Raw genomic sequence first — 19,013 nt, forward strand, 5'->3', positions numbered from 1 at the left:
TTGCTATCACAAAAGAAAGATACACAAAGCAGAAATGATGCCTCATCATAATCATAATAAAGCATCATTAATAAAATTATGGTCAAAGCCAAAAATTAAGACCATTATTTGATATCCAAACTAGAATATGTATATGTATATGATACCCCATTTCTGTGGTTTAAATGAGTATCCCCCAACAGGTTATGCATGCTGTGACCCCCAAGAGGTAGAGCTTCAGAGGATGCCCTCAGGTCACTGAAGGTATGCTTTCACAGGGTACTGTAGGATCCTGGTCTCTTATTTCTAAGCTTTTTGGCCCATAACATACTCTGGTCACCATTGTCCCTCTGTGTTCCTTACCAGAGAGCCAAATCAATGCGGCACCTCACCCCAAACTGGAACTTCCAAAGTCGTGGGCTGAGTGAACAGTTTTGGGTAGTTGTATTGTATCAAGTGTTTTTGTGATAGCAATGTGAAGCTGAAACACTCATTGCTTTAGAGTGACACCGTGTTTGTGTTCTGTATGTTTATATAATACACATATCACATTAGAAAATAGGAGGAATGTCCTGGGGTTGATAATCTCAGTCAAGAATGACTACTCTTTAAAACAACAATATGTGGGGTTTTCATCATTAATGTTTTGTGATTCAGAGGAAAAAAATCAGAAGTCAAGAAAATTAAGCAGACAGAACATTGCATTGCATTTTCAAGTTCTTATTTTTAAATCTGCTTTATTGTAATGAAATTGCAAACACACACACACACACACACACACACACACACACACACATCACACAGCTAGACTGTGGTAGCTATGCAAATATTCACTTGATCCCAAACTCAAGTTCTATAGAGTAGAATAGTGCTACCTTCTAGAAACTCCTGGAGTCAGGAGAGGTAAATACAGAGGGCCTGTCTGCTGATGCACAGGGCTTCTTCACTGAGCCAGAGAGAGATGTGTGTCTTGCCAAGCGTGGTGTCTTTCCCCTTAGCTAAGCACCTTCCATACTGCATGGGTAGAGTAGTTTTGTTGATGCTGTAGTTGTCCTCTCCTAAATTTCCATCACCCCTTTAATTACACTAAGAGGTGACGCCTTCATGGGTTATTATGTCACAATGGCTTCGCCTTCTTGAGTGGGATGGATGCTGTGAGTACTGACAGTCTTCCTCTCTCTTACTTCTTCCCCTCCTATCATGGATGACACAGCATGAAGGCCCTAACGGGACCCTTCCATATTACCTCCCCAGCCCACGGGAGCTGTGCGTGTTGTAGAACACTGCCTACAAGTCTAAAAGCCACCACCCTTAGCAGAACAGCTACCACTACTTGCAAAAGACCCCCAAGATCTAGAAGGAGGGGATGGAGGGTCATTAGATTCATGCCACTCCCTCAAGTACCTCTTGGCCAGCTGTATGTCATTCTGTCCTAATTGTCCCTGAACTCATGGTCTCAGGAAGTACTAGAGTATACAGACTGGGGAAGGTTAATTGATGGGGGAATGCCATCCATGCAGCTATGGGAGGTCATCGTCACCTGGGCCGGATGAGATGTTTTGGCATTGTGGCTACTTTGAGTTCTCTACACTTTCTCAAGTAATCCCTCATTCATGATGTATAGCTAGAGTTTTCCTGCCTTGCCCACAGTCAGGACAAATCTTTGTCACCTACCAGTCCCACAGCCACTCAGACCCAGCCAAGTAAGCACAGAGACTTATATTGCTTACAAACTGTATGACCATGGCAGGCTTCTTGCTAACTGTTCTTATATCTTAAAGTAACCCATTTCTACAAATCTATACCTTGCCACATGGCTCATGGCTTACCGGCATTTTCACATGTTGCTTGTCCTGGCTGGCGGCTGGCAGGGAAACTCCTGGGCCCAGGAAACTCATTAGTTCCCCACGCTGGACCTTGGTTTGTTGTCGGCGTCCTGTAGAGAGAGCCTCTCCACAACACTAGGCTGTGGGACTGCTGTGTGGGCTAAGGCGCAGGGTAATGAGACAGCGGCGAGCAGCTGAGCGCGTGGGTGATGAACAACTCCATCCAGTGAAAGAAGCCCTGATTTGGAGCCACACGACTCAGTTTGTATTTGAGGCTCTGTAGCTCATGTCCTTGTGTGACTTGCTATGGGTTATTTTCCCTACCCTGATATCTCTGTTTTGAGACACTGGGACTTGAGAGAAGCTGTGTGGACCTGGCAGTCACTCTTGCGTTCTGAGCAGACTGAACTTGATGGCACTTGAATCATCAGTTTTATTTCTGAGAAGGCAGATGGAGATGAAGCTGAAACCTACACCCAAAGGCACGAGTGATGTTCTGGTGTAAATATAGGGGCCTCAGCTCTCTCGGCACCCACCTGCAGAGCTTCAGGGTGGGTTGGCTCCCCTCAGCATCACCTGCAGTCCTTTAGGATGGAATGGTTCCAGTCATGGAATCTAATGAAGGAGGATAAGTTCTCTCATCTCCCTCAGTAAGGTTTTTGAATATCCTATAAATGAGTTGAAATGAACATATCGATTGAGCAATGTGGCATCGGGAGTTAGGAGGTCCCTTCCATGTTCCCTCAGCCATGATTCTTGGGGAGCAGGCAGGAAGGTTCTCTCAGTGCTTGATACAGGGGAGGTTTCCAGCTGCTATTCGTAGGGAACCCACTCTGTGGAGAGAATCACTTCCCATCATTGTGAACAGCAAGAACCTTCCTGCCTTATATTTTTAGTAGTTTAATCCGCTATTTTGGATCAAACTCTGGCTGAGTTCCCCTTGGAAATGTCAAGGAAAAGGGATCTAGTGAGAGAGTAAGAGTGGGAAAGGGAGAAGGAGGAGGAGGGGGATGGAGAGGGAGAAGAAGAGAGAGGGAGAGAGGTGGGGGACCAAAAGGAGACTGTCACACATCCCGGAAGAGACTCAGCAAGCTTAGACTTCCTGTAACTATTTGGAAAAGTTGATGAGGTTCCTGAAGCTGTCTGCCTCCACCCCTCTTTGGTATTTTTATTGCTATCTGTATGTTCTCTTATAATGAGTCAGAAAGCTCCTAAAATGGAAAGAGCTTATGTGCACATTTTCTATGGCAACAAGGAGAAAATGAAGTGGAGAAACTGATCTGCCAAGTCAGTGGAGGACCCGGGAGGGGTGGGAGGGCAGAGAACCCTGCAGTCCACAGCACCGACAGTGAGGGGAAGAGAAGAAATGGTACAGGCATTCAAGCGAGGGCAGAGAAATCACTCTACATCCCTTATTGTTTATGGTTTAGACAGCATCTTACTGTGTCCTCTAGGCTGCTCTAAACTCACAATCCTGCCTCAGCACCCACGTGCTAGATTATAGATGTGAGCTGCCACGCCCAGCTACGTCACTGTCTTAGTAAGAGACACCTGGACACATTCCTAAACACTAGGTAGAAAATTAATACTCCTGACAGTCAAGAATAAAAAAAGCACTTTCAGTGGTTAAAAACACTTGCTGTTTTTGCAGAGGATCAGAGTTTGGTTCCCAGTATCTACAGTGGCTCACAACTGCTGTTAACTCCAGCTCTAGGGACTCTGACATCCTTTTCTGGACTCAGCAGGCACCTGCACACATGTGCACATACATGTACACTCTCACATACTTGCAACTAAAAATAAAAAGATTAAGATCATTTCCTCATTTTAAAATACCCCGTCCCAAATTAAATTATCTCAACATTACAGATCTACTAACTTAGCGGTAATTTTTCATCAAATGAGCTGATTAATGTGCACATCAACTCGTAGTCCTCGGATTTGGGAAGTGAATAGCATGCATAATTGTCTGACAAAGCTTTCTTTCTTGGGGTTTGTCTTCTTAGATCACCTAACTGCCAGTATTTCATTTTAAGCGTGATAATTAAGAAAGGGGAAAAAACGTTTTCCATGGCTTTGAATCACTAAAACTTCTGGGTTAAACATTTTACCCAAATATAGGCCTTTTGGTGATTAAGCTAACTCACCCCTTTCCAACTGTAACATCCCATTTATAAAAAAGACATAAAATGTCATCTTCAGCATGCAGGCTGTTCTAAAATCAGAGTGTCCGTGAGCTCATGTGTTAGAAGAATCCTAAGCATTTCGATGAAGTTGAAGTTTTTGTTTCTTTTTTTTTTTTCCCAGTGGTCCTATCTTAGAGGGCATCTTACTGTGTCTAGACCTCTAGGCTGTCCTCAGGCTGTGTGCTTATTTACCATGGTTACCTGCTAGAGCCCTCTCTGCCCATTTGTCTTATTCCTTTCACATTCAAAAGCGTCTTTGTGGGATCTCCAAAGTCCAACTTGTCTAGAGGAATGTTCCATTAATATTTTACATTTGAATGCAGTGTGCATTTGTTTTCTAGCCTTGGATCGAATTTTTGCATATCCTCACTGTCTATGCAGTTGGCTTTAAGACGCTGTCCCCTGCTCTGCCTCACAATGCCACATTAGGCCTGCACGTGGGAATTCTCCTGGGTGATTTCACATGTTGGTCTCTAAACATATCTAGCCTGTCAAGTCCCAACTTAAACCATTTGTGGTGGTTTTAGTTGATGATTTTCTTATCCCTTATGCAGCTACTGGTCCTCTCCCAAGTAAGGGACTGCGTTCTCAGAGACAGTCTGGTCACCATTGTCTCATCAGCCCTTGCTCCACCTCTTGCAAGCCTCTCCTTCCCAGGCTTGCCCTCATTCAACACAGCAACTTCCCAGTTGCTCCCAAATTGGAGCATCTCTTGGGGCTTCTCCCCACCCCACCCCCTTCAGCCACTAAGATCCTTTTGATCATACAGTCAACCACAAACAGGCCATTTCCCCTACACACATAGCCCAGTCCCCACTGAGTTACGATCCAGGTTTTTCTCATCCGGCATACCCTATTTCTCTATACTCCTCATTGGCCTTGACCATTCTCTGGCCCTCATTCATACTCTGGCTGATCCTCTACAAGAATCCTTTGAAGAGAGAGTGGCTTCTCACAGTGTCTTGATACTCATCACTTAAAAGTTCCCTCTGCCTTCCCATTCTCTTCCTCCCTGTGTTCTTCCACAGAACTATGTAACCTTTGTCCTGCTACATACACTCTGCTGTGAGCAACTGTCTATGTGAGGCTTTCTTTCCTGTTCAGATTGTGTGCGTGTGCATATGCGTGTGCATGTGTGTGTGTGCGCGCGCGCGTGCATGTGCATGTGCATGCAGGGCACAGGTATATCAGAAGTCAGAGGACAAACTCAAGGGTCAGTTCTTGCCTTCCACCTTTTCTTGAGACAGTCTCTAGTTCACTACTGCGTACTCCAGGCTAGCTGACCTAGAAACTTCTAAGAATTATTTTGTCCCCATGACCCATATATCTGGGTAGGAGCCCTGGAGTTACAGAGGTGAGCTCTGACATCTAGCTTTTGCATGGGTTCGGAGGATCTGAACTCAATGTCAATCACTTTATACACCAAGGCATCTCTCCATTCTCAATGTGAAGATTTCTCAGGTTAAAGTTGGATTTCATAAGACACAGCCTTGACTACTTATTTGGATAAACCAGTCAGGATTTCAGCATCTGACACTTCATAACTACCTCTGTTGGTTGTGCTGAGTGGAAGGATGTTTAGAAATGTGCACAGCAGATTCCCACAGTACAGTGATGGCTGCACACTGATTCCCTTAAAAAAAAAAAGTGCTCTTCTGCTTATTCTTTCTGGAGATGTAGGGCTTAAATTGATGTCATCATGGGAATTCCTCAGAGATAATGATCGTAACCTTGCCTGTAAAGACCTCCAATTCTCCACAGACCCATGGCTGCTCGAGCTTGTTACCAGACCACCCTACTTAAGATGTCACCCACTTCCGGTTCAGTTTGGCAGATCTGCTGGATGGTACAGGTTGATAGGCAGTAGGCTGATGTACGCGGTCCTCTGCATGGTGTGGAAACAGCCTCTGACTCGTACTTTTTCAGTGGGAATGGAGAGAGATTAGGTGCATATGGGGCAGTTGAGTCCTGAGAGACAGATGGTCATAAAAAGAATCAGGAATCATTGACAGTTACCATGACCCGGAAAGAGAAGGAAGCATCCTTCAGAAGCATCCTTTTGAACTGGTCCTTGAAAACCTGAGAATCGTGTAAGTGAACAGGAGAAATTCAGTGTAAAGGAAGAGCCTGGGTCAGCGGGAAAGGCCAAGAGATCTGCCCTTGAGCCACAGTTTAGCCAATGAGTATGTGGGAGATCTCAGTTATTGACTCTTGAGATGACGACTGTTGTGTCCGACTTTGCTTTTCTCTTGCAGGTGGATCGGACATTGAGTACCTGGACTTCTATAAGCCTGTTGTGTGGTTCTGGATCCTCGTTGGGCTTGCATACTTTGCTGCTGTTCTGAGCATGATTGGAGACTGGTTGCGGGTGATATCTAAGAAAACAAAGGAAGAGGTGAGGGTGAGGGTGTGTGGAAGCAGCATCCGGTAAAGGGTTGGTTTATGTTCTTTCAAAAAATACTTAGAAGTTTAAACTCTGCATATTTGCATTAGTGTAAATTTATTGTATGAAGTAATAACAAATACAGAAGTTATAGTTTGGTCAGTTTCAGTATTTGTTGAATATTTATTGGGTCAGTGGCTATGTGGGAACTCAGGTTTATTTGTAACAAAAAAGGCATAATTTAAAACATTTTGTTAATTATGTATTTTTCTTTTGTGTTCTTTCTTTTGTGCAATGGCACAAAGATACAGTTTAAAATATTTTGTTAATTATATATTTTTCTTTTGTTTTCTTTTTCTTTGGTGCAGTGGCACAAAGTGAAGTCTATTACATAAAAAGAAAAGAAAACATGCAGGGGTGTAATATACCTCCATGGTAGAGCACTTGCCTAACATACATGAAACCCTATGATCAATTCACAGCAATGGGAAAAAATTTATCAGCGTATCATAGAACGAATAGTGACTGCTTTATATAATGATTTTTTTTTTTACCATTTCCAATTATTTTCTTTTTACTGATGTCTGTATAAATGTGTACATGTTCACACTTAAACATACACATATATATTGGAAAACTGTATACACTGTGGCTCTTTTAGTCAGAACTTGCAAGTACTCAGAATTTTACATATTTTATACAAAACATATAGTAATGATCTTGAGAATTTTGATATATGAAGTTTTTGGAATTTTAAAATGTAAGTGTTTATATGAAAATTTTATTCTTGGACATTCAGTTTTGATTTTATATTTATATCTCCAGAAGTGCCGTTGGTTCCTGGAGGGTGATTGAGTTGTGGGTTTGTTTGTTTGTTTTTGTTTGTTTGTTTTATTAATGAACATTGTATTTTTTTCTGCTGGGACTTGCCAACTTTGCTAATTGTTTAGGGGAGTCACAGGTCTGTCTGATCTGCACCCGTAGCACTCAGATGCCTTCCTCTAGTTAGCCTGTTCATTTCATTATCTGCCGTTCATAGGCCAAAATGCACCTATGTCAAATCTCTGGTTGTTAAAAGCACTCCTTCTTTAATTATGTACTCAAATGAAAGGGAATAAAACAAGAAATAGTGAATTTGATTTCTTTTTATGAATTTTGTCTTACTGTTTTTGAAACATGTCAAGTCATACAGTTTTTATTGATACCTTAGGTGCTCATGGTAACAAGCAAGAGTGTGAGGTACCTAATGCTTCATCCATGGGTACCACATTGCCCAGTTGGGGTTTCGTGTATTTAGTCTAGATGTGTTCTTCTGTGTCTCAGTTATACCATATGTCAAAAATCTTTTTATTGTGAGAAAATCAGTAAGACAGAATGCTCCATATGTTAAATTGGGTCAGAGTCCTCTTTTCAGTGGGACCAGAAAGGATCTAAGTTGTGGGCTTGGGATGTGTGGAGTTGGGAACTTTATGTACACTTTTCTGAATCTTGAAATTTTCAGAGATAAAAAGATGTTGTAGTAAGAAAACATTTGGATAACAGCTAAAAAGAGAGCAGCTCAGGGGTTCATCTAAACGACTTTCAAGTGCATTGAAATATTGGCACATATGTGTGCATGCACACACCTCAACTTTTACAGTTAGGAAAATATTATTGTGTGACACACATTATATGCTGTAGATTAAATACTTATGTACACTAATACAACCGTGACCGCAGAAAGAAGTTCTAGATGCCACTGACTCATCAATGTGGGGGAAAGAAGATTTTGTATCTTTGTATAGTTCACGGAGTTGCTGCAGGGTATTGTGTTGAAGTTTGAAAACTGTGCCATGGTGGTTTTGCAACGGGACAAGCTGGCAGTGCACCAGCTCACCTAACAACTGTATCAGTGTTTGGGGCTGGTAGAGCAAGTTCAGTGGAGCTCTATTTCTCCCTGCTCTGCAAGCCATTAACTCTAAGAAGGTGCTGGCAGGTGTGGTCCATGGTGAGGCCTGTCTTCCTGGCTTGCACAGGGGCTGGTAGGTGTAATCTATGGTGAGGCTTCTCTCCCTGGCTTGCACAGGTGCTGGTAGGTGTGATCTATGGTGAGGCCTGTCTCCCAGGCTTGCACAGGTGCTGGCGGGTGTGGTCTATGGTGAGGCCTGGCTCCCTGGCTTGCACAGGTGTTGGCATGGGCCATGGTGAGGCTTCTCCCCCTGGCTTGCATGTTGATCTCTCTTGCTGTACCTTCACTTGGCCTTTTCTCTGGGCCCACTCATGGAGAGACAGGCAGGTCAACATCCCTTCTTTTCTGTAGAAGAACACCACTGTTACTGGATTTGGGCATCAGTACTTTTATTTATTTACCCTTTAATCAAACACCTTTGAAAAGCCTGTCTCCAGATCCAGTTACCGTGAAGGTTTTTGGCTCCCACACAGGAATTTATGGAGGATAGAGTACAGGCTATGACGTTCTCTTTTCAAATAAATTTACATTTTTACAAAATGGGTTTGCTATATGTGGACAGGGAGATCATGTGCCCATTTATAAGGAGTTCCCTGGCTCTCAGCTAAAAGTGTGAGTGTATTTTCAGGCTAATTCTCCATGGAGAAAGATTAAAGAAGAAGCTAATTTTTTTTTCTTTACCACAGACCTTTGACTGCTCTACAATGTTCTGAGTCCCATATACTTTCTGGAAAGAGCATCTATAGAGAGTCATGTGAGGGAAGTTGTGGCTAAAGACAGTGTTACCCCCGAGCTGCAGAAGCTCCAATTGAACCCCTGGAAAATGAATTTAATTTGTATTAAGATGTATATTTTCTGATTTATGATGCAATTTAGGAAAATGCAGAATAGGGCCTCAAATTCAGCAAAGAATGGCGGGCGAGGGGAAGAAGGTACTGTGTAACTAATTTGGGCATTAGGAACCAAGTATTTAATAAATGACATAATGCTTAGTTATCTAGCACAGTGGCAGATAATAGGTAATTAAACTTTGAAATAGCTCAGTGAAGGGCATGACCATAGCAAAACCAAAGTATGGACTCAGGATCCAGAGTGATAATCCTAGGACTCACACACTCCCCAGCTAGAACAAACAGATTTTACTTAACAAGTCTAAGCATTACATTACTGTTTTGAAATATGGCTGAGCCACAGTAATAAAATACAATTATATAGAGAGATAATTATATGAAGGGTTTATGTCATTTCAAATGTTAAACTACATGCTGTTTTCATCAGGGAATCATTTTAGAGGAATTAAGAGTTCGAAAGGAAAGAAAACCATTGTTTCCCTTAGCATGTTGAAATGACCATTGTTGGTCTAGCAAATCCATCCAGGGTGCTAGAGGAGGAAGCTACTGGATGGCAGAATTTCACATTGACCCGAAGCACCACACATAGCTGCAGGTGGTCTGCCTTTCTCAAGGAAGGTAATAAGGAACTTAACCATCTCTTTCTGGAGACATATGCATGTCTGAAGAGTGAGCTTTTTTGTTATTTTTTAAGTTCCCATAGAAAGCAGATCGAGTTTAACAGTAAATATTAATAGAACTAATTATTTTCCCTATTAACCCATGTAGCCTCTTTTGTGATGAGATCATGTTTCCAGTTAGGAAGCAAGCATTATTTCACTACAGGGTGTAATATATTATTGATACCCAATTCAGGTGTTAACAAAAATAAGATGTGTCCACAACACCCAGGAAATAAAATCTGTCCTTGCTAAGGAATGAAATAGGGAAGAATGAACCCTGACCCAGACATTGCTTAGTCACTGTTTACATCTGAGAGTGGAAGCTGTGACTTCTGTCTACACCCTGGGTTGTAGTCCATGTGAGATAGGCAGCAGCAGCAGTATCCCAACATCAAAGACATTTCTGTCAAGTCTTGCAGAAGAGGAACACTGTGAATGGATGGATGGCCAAGCAACATTTTTTTTTTTCAAATACTATTTCTTTAGTCTCTGAAAATGTTGATGCAGATTTGAGACTACAATTTTGCTGAGTTGGTCTTCTGTTATTTAAGAAAATAACCAGCTTCTGGGGGCCTCTAGTGCTCTGGCCCTCCAAAAGACTGGGAACTGACCCCAGGATCATGAAGTGACCCAAGAATATGACAGTAGAAATGTTCCTCTGGACACATAGTGGTATCATTGATCTCTGTACTTAGCTCAGCATGATAGAATCCCTTCCAATGAAAGAACTTAGGATATTGATGTCATGTCCCAAAAACGGGCAACTAAAGAAGAGATCTGGGTTGAGCCCTGGGAGTTTTGCAAAATAGGAGCTGATCACCATCTCTTATGTAAGAATTGCTTTCTAACACTCGAGGCATTAACTTAGGTCTCATTTACAACAGCTTCGACTGTCTCCTAAAAGCCTCGGGAGTCACTGAAGGATTTTAGGGAAGTGAAATAAATGCTTTGACAAGAACAAGGAAGATGAGTTTGAAGATGCAGATGAGAGCACTCAGCTAGGAGGGATCGGCCCAGGGAGTCTTTGGCAACAATGAGGTAGAGATGAAAGTATTTATTCCAAAAATACTTGGTAGCTTTGGCTAGAAGGAATGGACTTTGGTTACATTTTAGTTTGTATGCTGAGAAAACAAAAGCAATACAAAAGACAGTGTCAATGACTCTAACTTTAGTAGGGTGTCTACCACAGGGAAGAAGACAGGAAATTCAGAAATACTGAACAGATAGGAGGGATAGGATCATTTCATTTTGACATATATTGATTTGTGGATAATTTGTACAGTCAAGTGATTAATGTAAAAAATAGGTCTGCATGCCTAGGTAGATGGAAAAATGGAGGCTGGGAAGATAGTTTGGGGATCCTAACTATATAAATAACAATGGAGGTTGTGAGTATAGATAAATATGTCTTCATTAATGTTTGTACAGTGAGGCAAGCACAGAGATAAAAATGAAACCTGGGGCAAAGTGTTCATGGAAGGAGCTGAAGCTGAGGGTGGAGGCTCATGCAGCTAAATGAATCCTGTGGTGACAGATGCTGTTGAAGAGGCAAGAGAGTGAAATTTTGGAGGATAATAAAATGATGGATTGCATTGGCTAAAGACAGTGGAGAGGAAAATGAATCACAGGAAAAGCCAACACCCATGAACAGATTAATGAAGTGTTTCATGTCCCTCTGGGGCAGCTGTCACTTAGGTATGTGGGTACCACTCCTCTGGAGAGCTGTGGAGACATCGTTCTGCGGGGTTTGCAGAACACGGTGGCCACATCCTAAGATGGTCCTCTGGGCTCATCACACACAATTCCTAATATAGGCATTTCTCCCTTTTATATTTCTCCTCACCCCTGCCTGCCTCCCTTCCTCATCTCTTCTCTGCTCCCTCTCCCTTCCCCTTCCTTATCTCATTTCCATCTCTAGATTATATAGTTGACATTGAAGGTTTTCACTTTAATTTCTAACATATTGCAGGGAAGGACAATATGAGTTAGTATAATTTTTAAATCTTTTTGACATCCTCTCCTATTGAGATAATAAAGAAGTTAAAGATGGCCAGCTGAAGTTAGACTATAGACATGCTACACACAACCCTAAGACTTCTCCGATTTATATTTAATGTATAGATGCATGAAAGAGATTTCTTTTACCCTTAATGAAATATTGTATGAATGAAACTACATGCATCAAGTTTATTCTTAATCTTATTAAAAGTCTTATTTTAAAAAATAGAATAGAGGCAGGCAGTGTCATTATGTGCTATTAAAATGCAGGCTTTCACATCCCATGGAGATAGGGAAGCCTCTCATTATGCCACAGGGTTAGGCTTTGGTAGACCTCTGCTGGTTGGTATTCGATGCCAACCCATTAGACCAACAACAGTTTCTTCACTGTTGTTTCCGCTTCAGCTTTGTGAGTTATTTGTTGAGTAAAGAAGAAACTGAGATGGGAGTCACAAGAAAAGAGCAGAGGGGTTGGGAAAACGACTCAGTGGATAGAAGGCTTGGTGCACAAGTGTGAGGACCAGAGTTCAAATCCCTAGACCCACATAAGTGCAGGGCAGGCATGGCTGCCCTCTGTAATTCTAGCACTGTGGAGGCAGAGAGACAGGGACTCCTCAGAGCAAGCTGGCTAGCTAGATCAGCTGGAGACTCATGCAGCTAAATGAACAACAAGTTCAAGTTCATACTCAGCCTCATTAAATAAAGTGGGTAGTGATAGAGGAAGACATCCATTGTCAGCTTTTGCATACATGTGCACCTGCAAATGTGTGTCTACAGACATGTGAGCATCCATATCCACAAGCATGCATACCATACACATACTCATTAAAAAGTAAATAGGTAAAAATTAAAAAAATAATATTATTAACGTGACTGCAGTTACCCCTGAAGGCGATAGTAACTAGCAGGCGCCAGTAGGTGTTAAATTTCTAAGTGGATTTTTTTTTCTTTTGTCTACAAAAAATGATTCTATAGTCATTTGTATGATTTCTGAAAAGCTCATGAGATTTGAAGCCCACAGAACTGTGAGTTAGAATTTGGAAAGATCTATAACTTGGAGTCTCCATTTTCTTATAAAATGGGGTGATAATACTTTGTTTATGACTGAAGAAGCATGCTGTGAGTACATTGTGCTGTGGCCAAATGCTTCCTTAAGTGTTTGTTTGATTTCTTCCTTGATTCTAAAGACAATGATATCAAATTATTATGGGCTGGAGTGTTGGCTCAAGATTATTTGCTGCTCCCGTAGAGGACCTGGGTCGGGCTCTTGGTGCCCACATCAGGTGACTTACAATGGCTTGTACCTCTAGATCCCAGAAATCCAACATCACCTTCTGGCTTCCATGGACACACACACACACACACACACACACACACACACGCACACACACACAGTAAAGTAAATGTAAGATCTTCTTTAAATTTTTTGTAAAGTTCCATGGCTGCCAACGATGTAGCGCCACATGCTGTTTTGTGCACAGCTCCAGCCCATTTCTTTGTGTTCTGAGGACCTGTGCTTACACACCAACCACTTAAGTGGCTGACATAATAAGCAAATACAAAATAAGAGAGAAACAAGAAATCATCGTTCCTATATATATTGGCAGAATTTCATCATAAAATCAAATTCCAGAGTATTTTAAGGGAACTAAGTCTATAAAATTTCAAATTTCTTAGCTACTCTGTGAATCTTACATTCATTTTTACATTAAATGTTGTTTAACTCTACTCAGAAAGCTGTTTTCTTAATTCCTTTCTTGAATTCAACCCACAGATTTTCTGGTCTTGCTGTCTCAATGGAAGAAGAATCCATATGGATTCTTCCCTTTGCTAAAGCAAGTGACAATGTCTTAATTGCTACCTTAAAAATATTCTGATTATTCTTTCTTTTCTTTGAGATGTTAGGTCAGACACTGTTGATAAGCTTTATCATCATTCTGTGTGATAAATTTCAGACTGCTGTCTGCCAGAAGAAACCTGGAGTGATTCTTGCTGTTGGTTCATAGGCAGTATAACAGGAAGTTAGTTATAACCTCTACCTCCAGACAGTTTATAAGTAATCTTATTTACTTAAAGATTATATTATAGAGATTGAGTGCACAGGAGGCTATAATGTTGTCTACCTCGTTTAACTGTTTGGAAGCCATCATCTCTGAGACTTTGTGTTCAGAAAGGTGGCCACCATTAACTTACCTTTCAAAATTGTTTCTGAACTCTCTCATCGAATAGTGTGCTTTCTCATTCTTAGAGCTGAAATAAAGCATATTTCATACATGCCCACACCCATATGTTCACATACATAACCTCAAGTGGTGTGTGATGTGTATATGTGTGATATGTGTAGTATGTGTGGTGTATACAAGAATTGACATCTGATGTCTTCCTTAATCTCTCTCCACCTTATCTGGGGAGACAGGGTCTCTCACTGACTCTGGAACTCACTGATTTGGCTAGACTGGCTGGCCAACCAGCCCATGAGTCCCTCTGTCTCTACCTCTGCAGTGCTCGGGTTGTAGTTGGGCACCCCACTCCTGGCTGTTGGTGTGAGTGCTGGGATCAAACTCAAGGCATCATGCACGCACAGTAAGCACTTTGCTCACTGCTCCTGCTTCCCAGACACTGAGAAGAGTCCAAGCGAGTGTTTGTGCTTGTTTGAGGCCAAGAGTAGGAGGCACTCTAGAGTTTAAAGCCCTCTGGGCTCATCTTTCTCACCAAAGTGTGGTGGTTTGTCTAGTGGTCAGTGGGTGCTATCCTGACTGCAGAGAGGAAGGCTAGCTCTTCCTGCTTCATGTTTGATTGGAGCCCAACAAACCAGCTTCCAGTTAATGATTGAGTTTGCAGGCATGTGTGCACACCATGAACATGTGCACACAATCACATATCTCAAAGAGAAAGAGACTCCATTGTTCTTTCTCCAACAAAAGTGGAAAGTGTCAGTACCATGATCAGTGAAGTACTGTCCTGTGTCTCCCTTTCCCAGACACACTTTAAGGTCGCATCTGTTCCCCTTTTGGTTGGTGAGTCACAGAAACAGAGCTGGCCAGCAAGTAGAGGCAGAACTGATATGAGCAAATCGGATGAATTAATTGTTCCTGTGACCTCCTGAGGTCTTAACTTGTTCTTGGTACAGTCACCTTAGGGAAAGAGAGGCTGTGTCAACCCACTTTCTGTGTGACCACAGGGGGCAGAGTTTCTGCTGACTTCTGGGTGTCCAGAAAGAACCAGAAATGAGCTTCCCTGTATGAAGCCACTGAGACTGAGGCAAGGGCTTATTTGGTAGGAGCCCCTCCCATCATGACTGTTCTAGAAATTTCTAGCTGTTATTTCTCTAGCTCAAAGAAAGAGTTACACTAGTACCCTCGGTTTGGAATATTGTGAGTGTGTGTGCTACATTCACATCTATGTTTCACATCCTTTGTTTGCAACGCTCTGACAAGTTTAGGTACAGTTGTCAGTATTTATCTCCTTCAGGTTCCCTGGTGAGAGTGACTGAGGCAGGAAGGCTGCCTTGAGTAAGTTTAGGTTAGCCTAGGCTACATAGTGAATTCCAGGACAGCCTGGGCTGCAGGGTGAGATCTTGTCTCAAAAAAGCCAAATTAAACCAAACCAAAACTGCAGGGGGTTTTATTAAAATAGAAGCATCAAGCTAAGAATTGAAGTGAGCCGCGGGGCTGGCTTGTTAGGGCAAGTGTGGCTGCGGGCGTGGTGTGGCGTGGTGAGTGCTCCTGCCTTCTCGCACCTGTAGCTTCGGCTTCTCATTCTGGACGCTTGCTCCTTCAAGATGGGCCTTGACTTCTAAGTGCTCTCTATATACTGAAAACCTTACTTCTCACTGTCTCAGGGATTGTTAATTCATCAGGTGGATCGGGAGGGCTCGTGCTGTATTTAGCTTTTGAACAGGTCCTGAGAGAACCTGGTAAAATATAGAAAGGTCATAGCATTTGCCTTTAAGGACGAAGTTATAGGAGAGTAGGGATCCGTAGGATCAGCTGATGATTGTCACAGGGCAGACACTGTGTTGGAGATGAAAGAGGGTGCAGGTGGAGCCATGCAAGCAGACACAGGGGTAACAAAATGATTAAGGGACACTCTGCCATGTTCAAGTATCCTGTCTTCGCCCATGTGAAATGCCACATATAATTGCATCAGCTTTAAACAGGAACATTCTCCACAAAGTTGCTTGTTTTAAATTTATCCTTTCACAATTCCGTTATAAATATGTTATACATAACTCCACCTTCTTCCCAGGAAATCTCCTAACTTCATGTCTCATTTGCTTCTGGCTTGCTATATTTAGCCAGGTTGTCTATTTGTGTGTGAGGGAGAGTTCATTGTCTTGAAAAAGGCAATGTTTCTAGCTACACCACTGAGGAACCTGCTCTTTTTCTTAGCAACAATCAACTGCCTATGGCTCCTCACTGAGGGGCAGGGCCTTATGAGCCTCTTCCTGCTCTGGGATGGGATGTTGATAGTCTTGTGCACATCCTGTGGACACCTACTGCTGCTGTGAGTTTATGGGTACAACATCCGTGTCATGTGCAGAAGACACCTTGTGGACACCTACTGCTGCTGTGAGTTTATGGGTAGAACATCCGTGTCATGTGCAGAAGACATCTTATGGACACCTACTGTTGCTGTGAGTTTATGTCCATGTTGTGCAGAAGACACCTTGTGGACACCCATTGCTGCTATGAGTTTATGAGTAGAACATCTGTGTCATATGCAGAAGACACCTTGTAGACACCTACTGTTGCTGTGAGTTTATGGGTAGAACATCCATGTCATGTGCAGAAGACATCATGTCACAGCATTTCTCCCCATCCTTGACTCTTACAGTCTTTCCACCCATTCTTTTGTCATGTTCTCTGAGCCTCTGATGGGACACCAGAGATGTCCCCCTTAGGGTGAGTACTCAACAGTCACTTACTCCCAGCATGTTCACCAGTTAGGGATCTATGCAGTAACCCCTGCTCATTTCAAGCCAAAAGCCTCCCTGACCAAGACTGAAATGAACACCAATCTGTGTTATAAGCATAAATATTTAAAAAGCAGTTTGAGCCGGGTGGTGGCAGCACATGACTTTAATCCCAGTACTGGGGTAGCAGAGCCACGTGGATCTCTGTGAGTTTGAGGCCAGCCTGGTCTACAAAGCGAGATCCAGGATAGGCACCAAAACAACACAGAGAAACCCTGTCTCAAAAAACAAAGCAAGACAAACAAACAAACAAAAGTTTGATATAGTGTCAACATAGCAAAACAGCAATAGTAGGCCTTTTCCACAGCCTATGACTTCCCCAGCCAAATACTATGACCAAATTTACAGTACAACGTATGAATTCCTCCTGAGTCCTCAAATTCAACCAGACAGTGGTTGGTTACCACCATAACAGTCATGCCACCACTACACTGGCGAGCACATCTTGCCTGGCAGATTGGTATGGTAGCTTGCAGGTCTCACAGCTGGGTAAGATTGTTAATGACTTTCATCCCCCAGTAGCCTGCATTGCACATCCTGGCATTATGAAAACTAGCCAGCAGAAAGGAAGCTTCAGCTAAGCACCAGCTTTAAAGTGTGTGATGTCTTTAGCAATGGGGTCTTATCACATAGTTTAGGTGGGTAAATGTGGTGATATATTGTATACCCTAATAAAATTTGCCTGAAGGTCAGAGAATAGGACAAGATACTAGATTAAACATAGAGGCCAGGCAGTGGTGGCACACACCTTTAATCTTAGCACTTGAGAGGCAGAGATCTGCCTGGATCTCTGTGAGTTCAAAGCCACACTAGGACTACATGAGATTGACCCAGTCTAGGAGAGAAACAGTCGGCAATGGTAGCACACACATTTAATCCCAGCACTTGAGATCTCACACCTTTAATCCCAGTATTTGAGGAGCACACACACCATTAATCCTGGCACTAGGAAGAAAGTGATGGCTGGGTAGAGAAAGGTGTATAAGACCTGAGGAGACAGGAGCTGAAGGCTCTTCAGCTGAAGGTCTTTTGGCTGGAGAGCTTCAGAGACGTTTAGCCAGAGGATTTGTGAAGTTGCTGCGCTGTGGCAGTGGCTTGTTCCTTTGTCTCCCTGAACTTTCAGCATTTACCCCAATATCTGGCTCCCAGGTTTTTTATTGGAAGACCAATTAGATTTTGTGTTACAGGTAGCCAAGGACAAGGGCAATGGCCTATATGGTTTTGGTGGGTCTGGGGACTCTGACTATATTAGTTCCTTTTCTGCTGCTGTCCAAAAATGCCACAATCAAAAAGCAACTTGGGACAAGATGTGGCTTATTTTGGCTCGCAGTTCGAGAAGGATCGAGCCTATCATGGTAGGGAAGGCCTGAAATCAGGAGCATGAGGCTGACTTAACCATCAGGGAACAGCAAGAACCACAGATGATTCATACACAGGAAGCAGAGACAGAGAGAACAGCAAGTGGACCATGCTATAAAACCTCAAACCCCACCGCCATTGAAACATTTCATCCAACAAGGCTCTACCTCCTAAACATTCTTTGACCTCCCCAAACAGTAGCACCATCTAGAAAACAAGTGTTCAAATACAGGAGCCCACGTGGGACATTTCTCATTCAAACCATGACACTGGCCAACAACCCATCAGGAGGTGTCCTACACCTGGCACCGGGATTTTTGTTGGATAAACTATGGCTTTGGGAACCAGAATTATCCAAGCTACTTCAATTCAAGCTCTCTTTACTTCTATTTTTAATAGCTTACAGAACAGTGGTGTTCCCTGTGACTTTGTCTTACTTCATTAGTTTTAATTGACATTTTCGCCCACATCTTCATCTTTTCCATCTTCACTTAGACCTTCCCGTCCTAGTATCCCTCCTCTTCCGCTGGAAGAAGTTTCCCCTCCCTACTTGAAGGCCTCTCCTCTCTGCTCAGTGGCCCCCATCTAGCTTCCTGGACTCTGCAGGTGCTCCCAGCTAAGCACAGAACTCTAAAAATTCTAAGGTAAGAGCCCATTATGAAGTGAGAACATGTGATGTTTGTCTTTGGGGCCTGTGTTACATCACTCAGTACTTTCTAGGTCCACCCATTTACCTGGAAATTCTTAATCTCATGTTTCTTTATACTTAAGGAAAATCCCATTATATGCAATATACCAGTTTCATTATCCACTCATCAGTTGATGGGCATCTGGGCTGATCCATTT

At 42.6% G+C, this 19,013-nt stretch overlaps 1 protein-coding gene across 5 annotated transcripts in view; it reads left to right on the top strand.

Annotated features, from left to right (window-relative positions):
- Positions 1-19,013, top strand: part of Kcnk2 (potassium two pore domain channel subfamily K member 2) — a 195,873-nt gene that overhangs the window by 151,352 nt on the left and 25,508 nt on the right. For all 5 annotated transcript variants that reach the window (XM_028876758.2, XM_028876762.2, XM_028876759.2 and 2 more), the window contains one exon: positions 6,247-6,386. In XM_028876758.2, coding sequence (XP_028732591.1) covers positions 6,247-6,386 — 140 coding nt within the window. The remainder of the gene's footprint in view (positions 1-6,246; positions 6,387-19,013) is intronic.

The sequence above is a fragment of the Peromyscus leucopus genome, chromosome 15 (assembly GCF_004664715.2).
Source record: "Peromyscus leucopus breed LL Stock chromosome 15, UCI_PerLeu_2.1, whole genome shotgun sequence".
Classification (NCBI taxonomy): Eukaryota; Metazoa; Chordata; class Mammalia; order Rodentia; family Cricetidae; genus Peromyscus; species Peromyscus leucopus.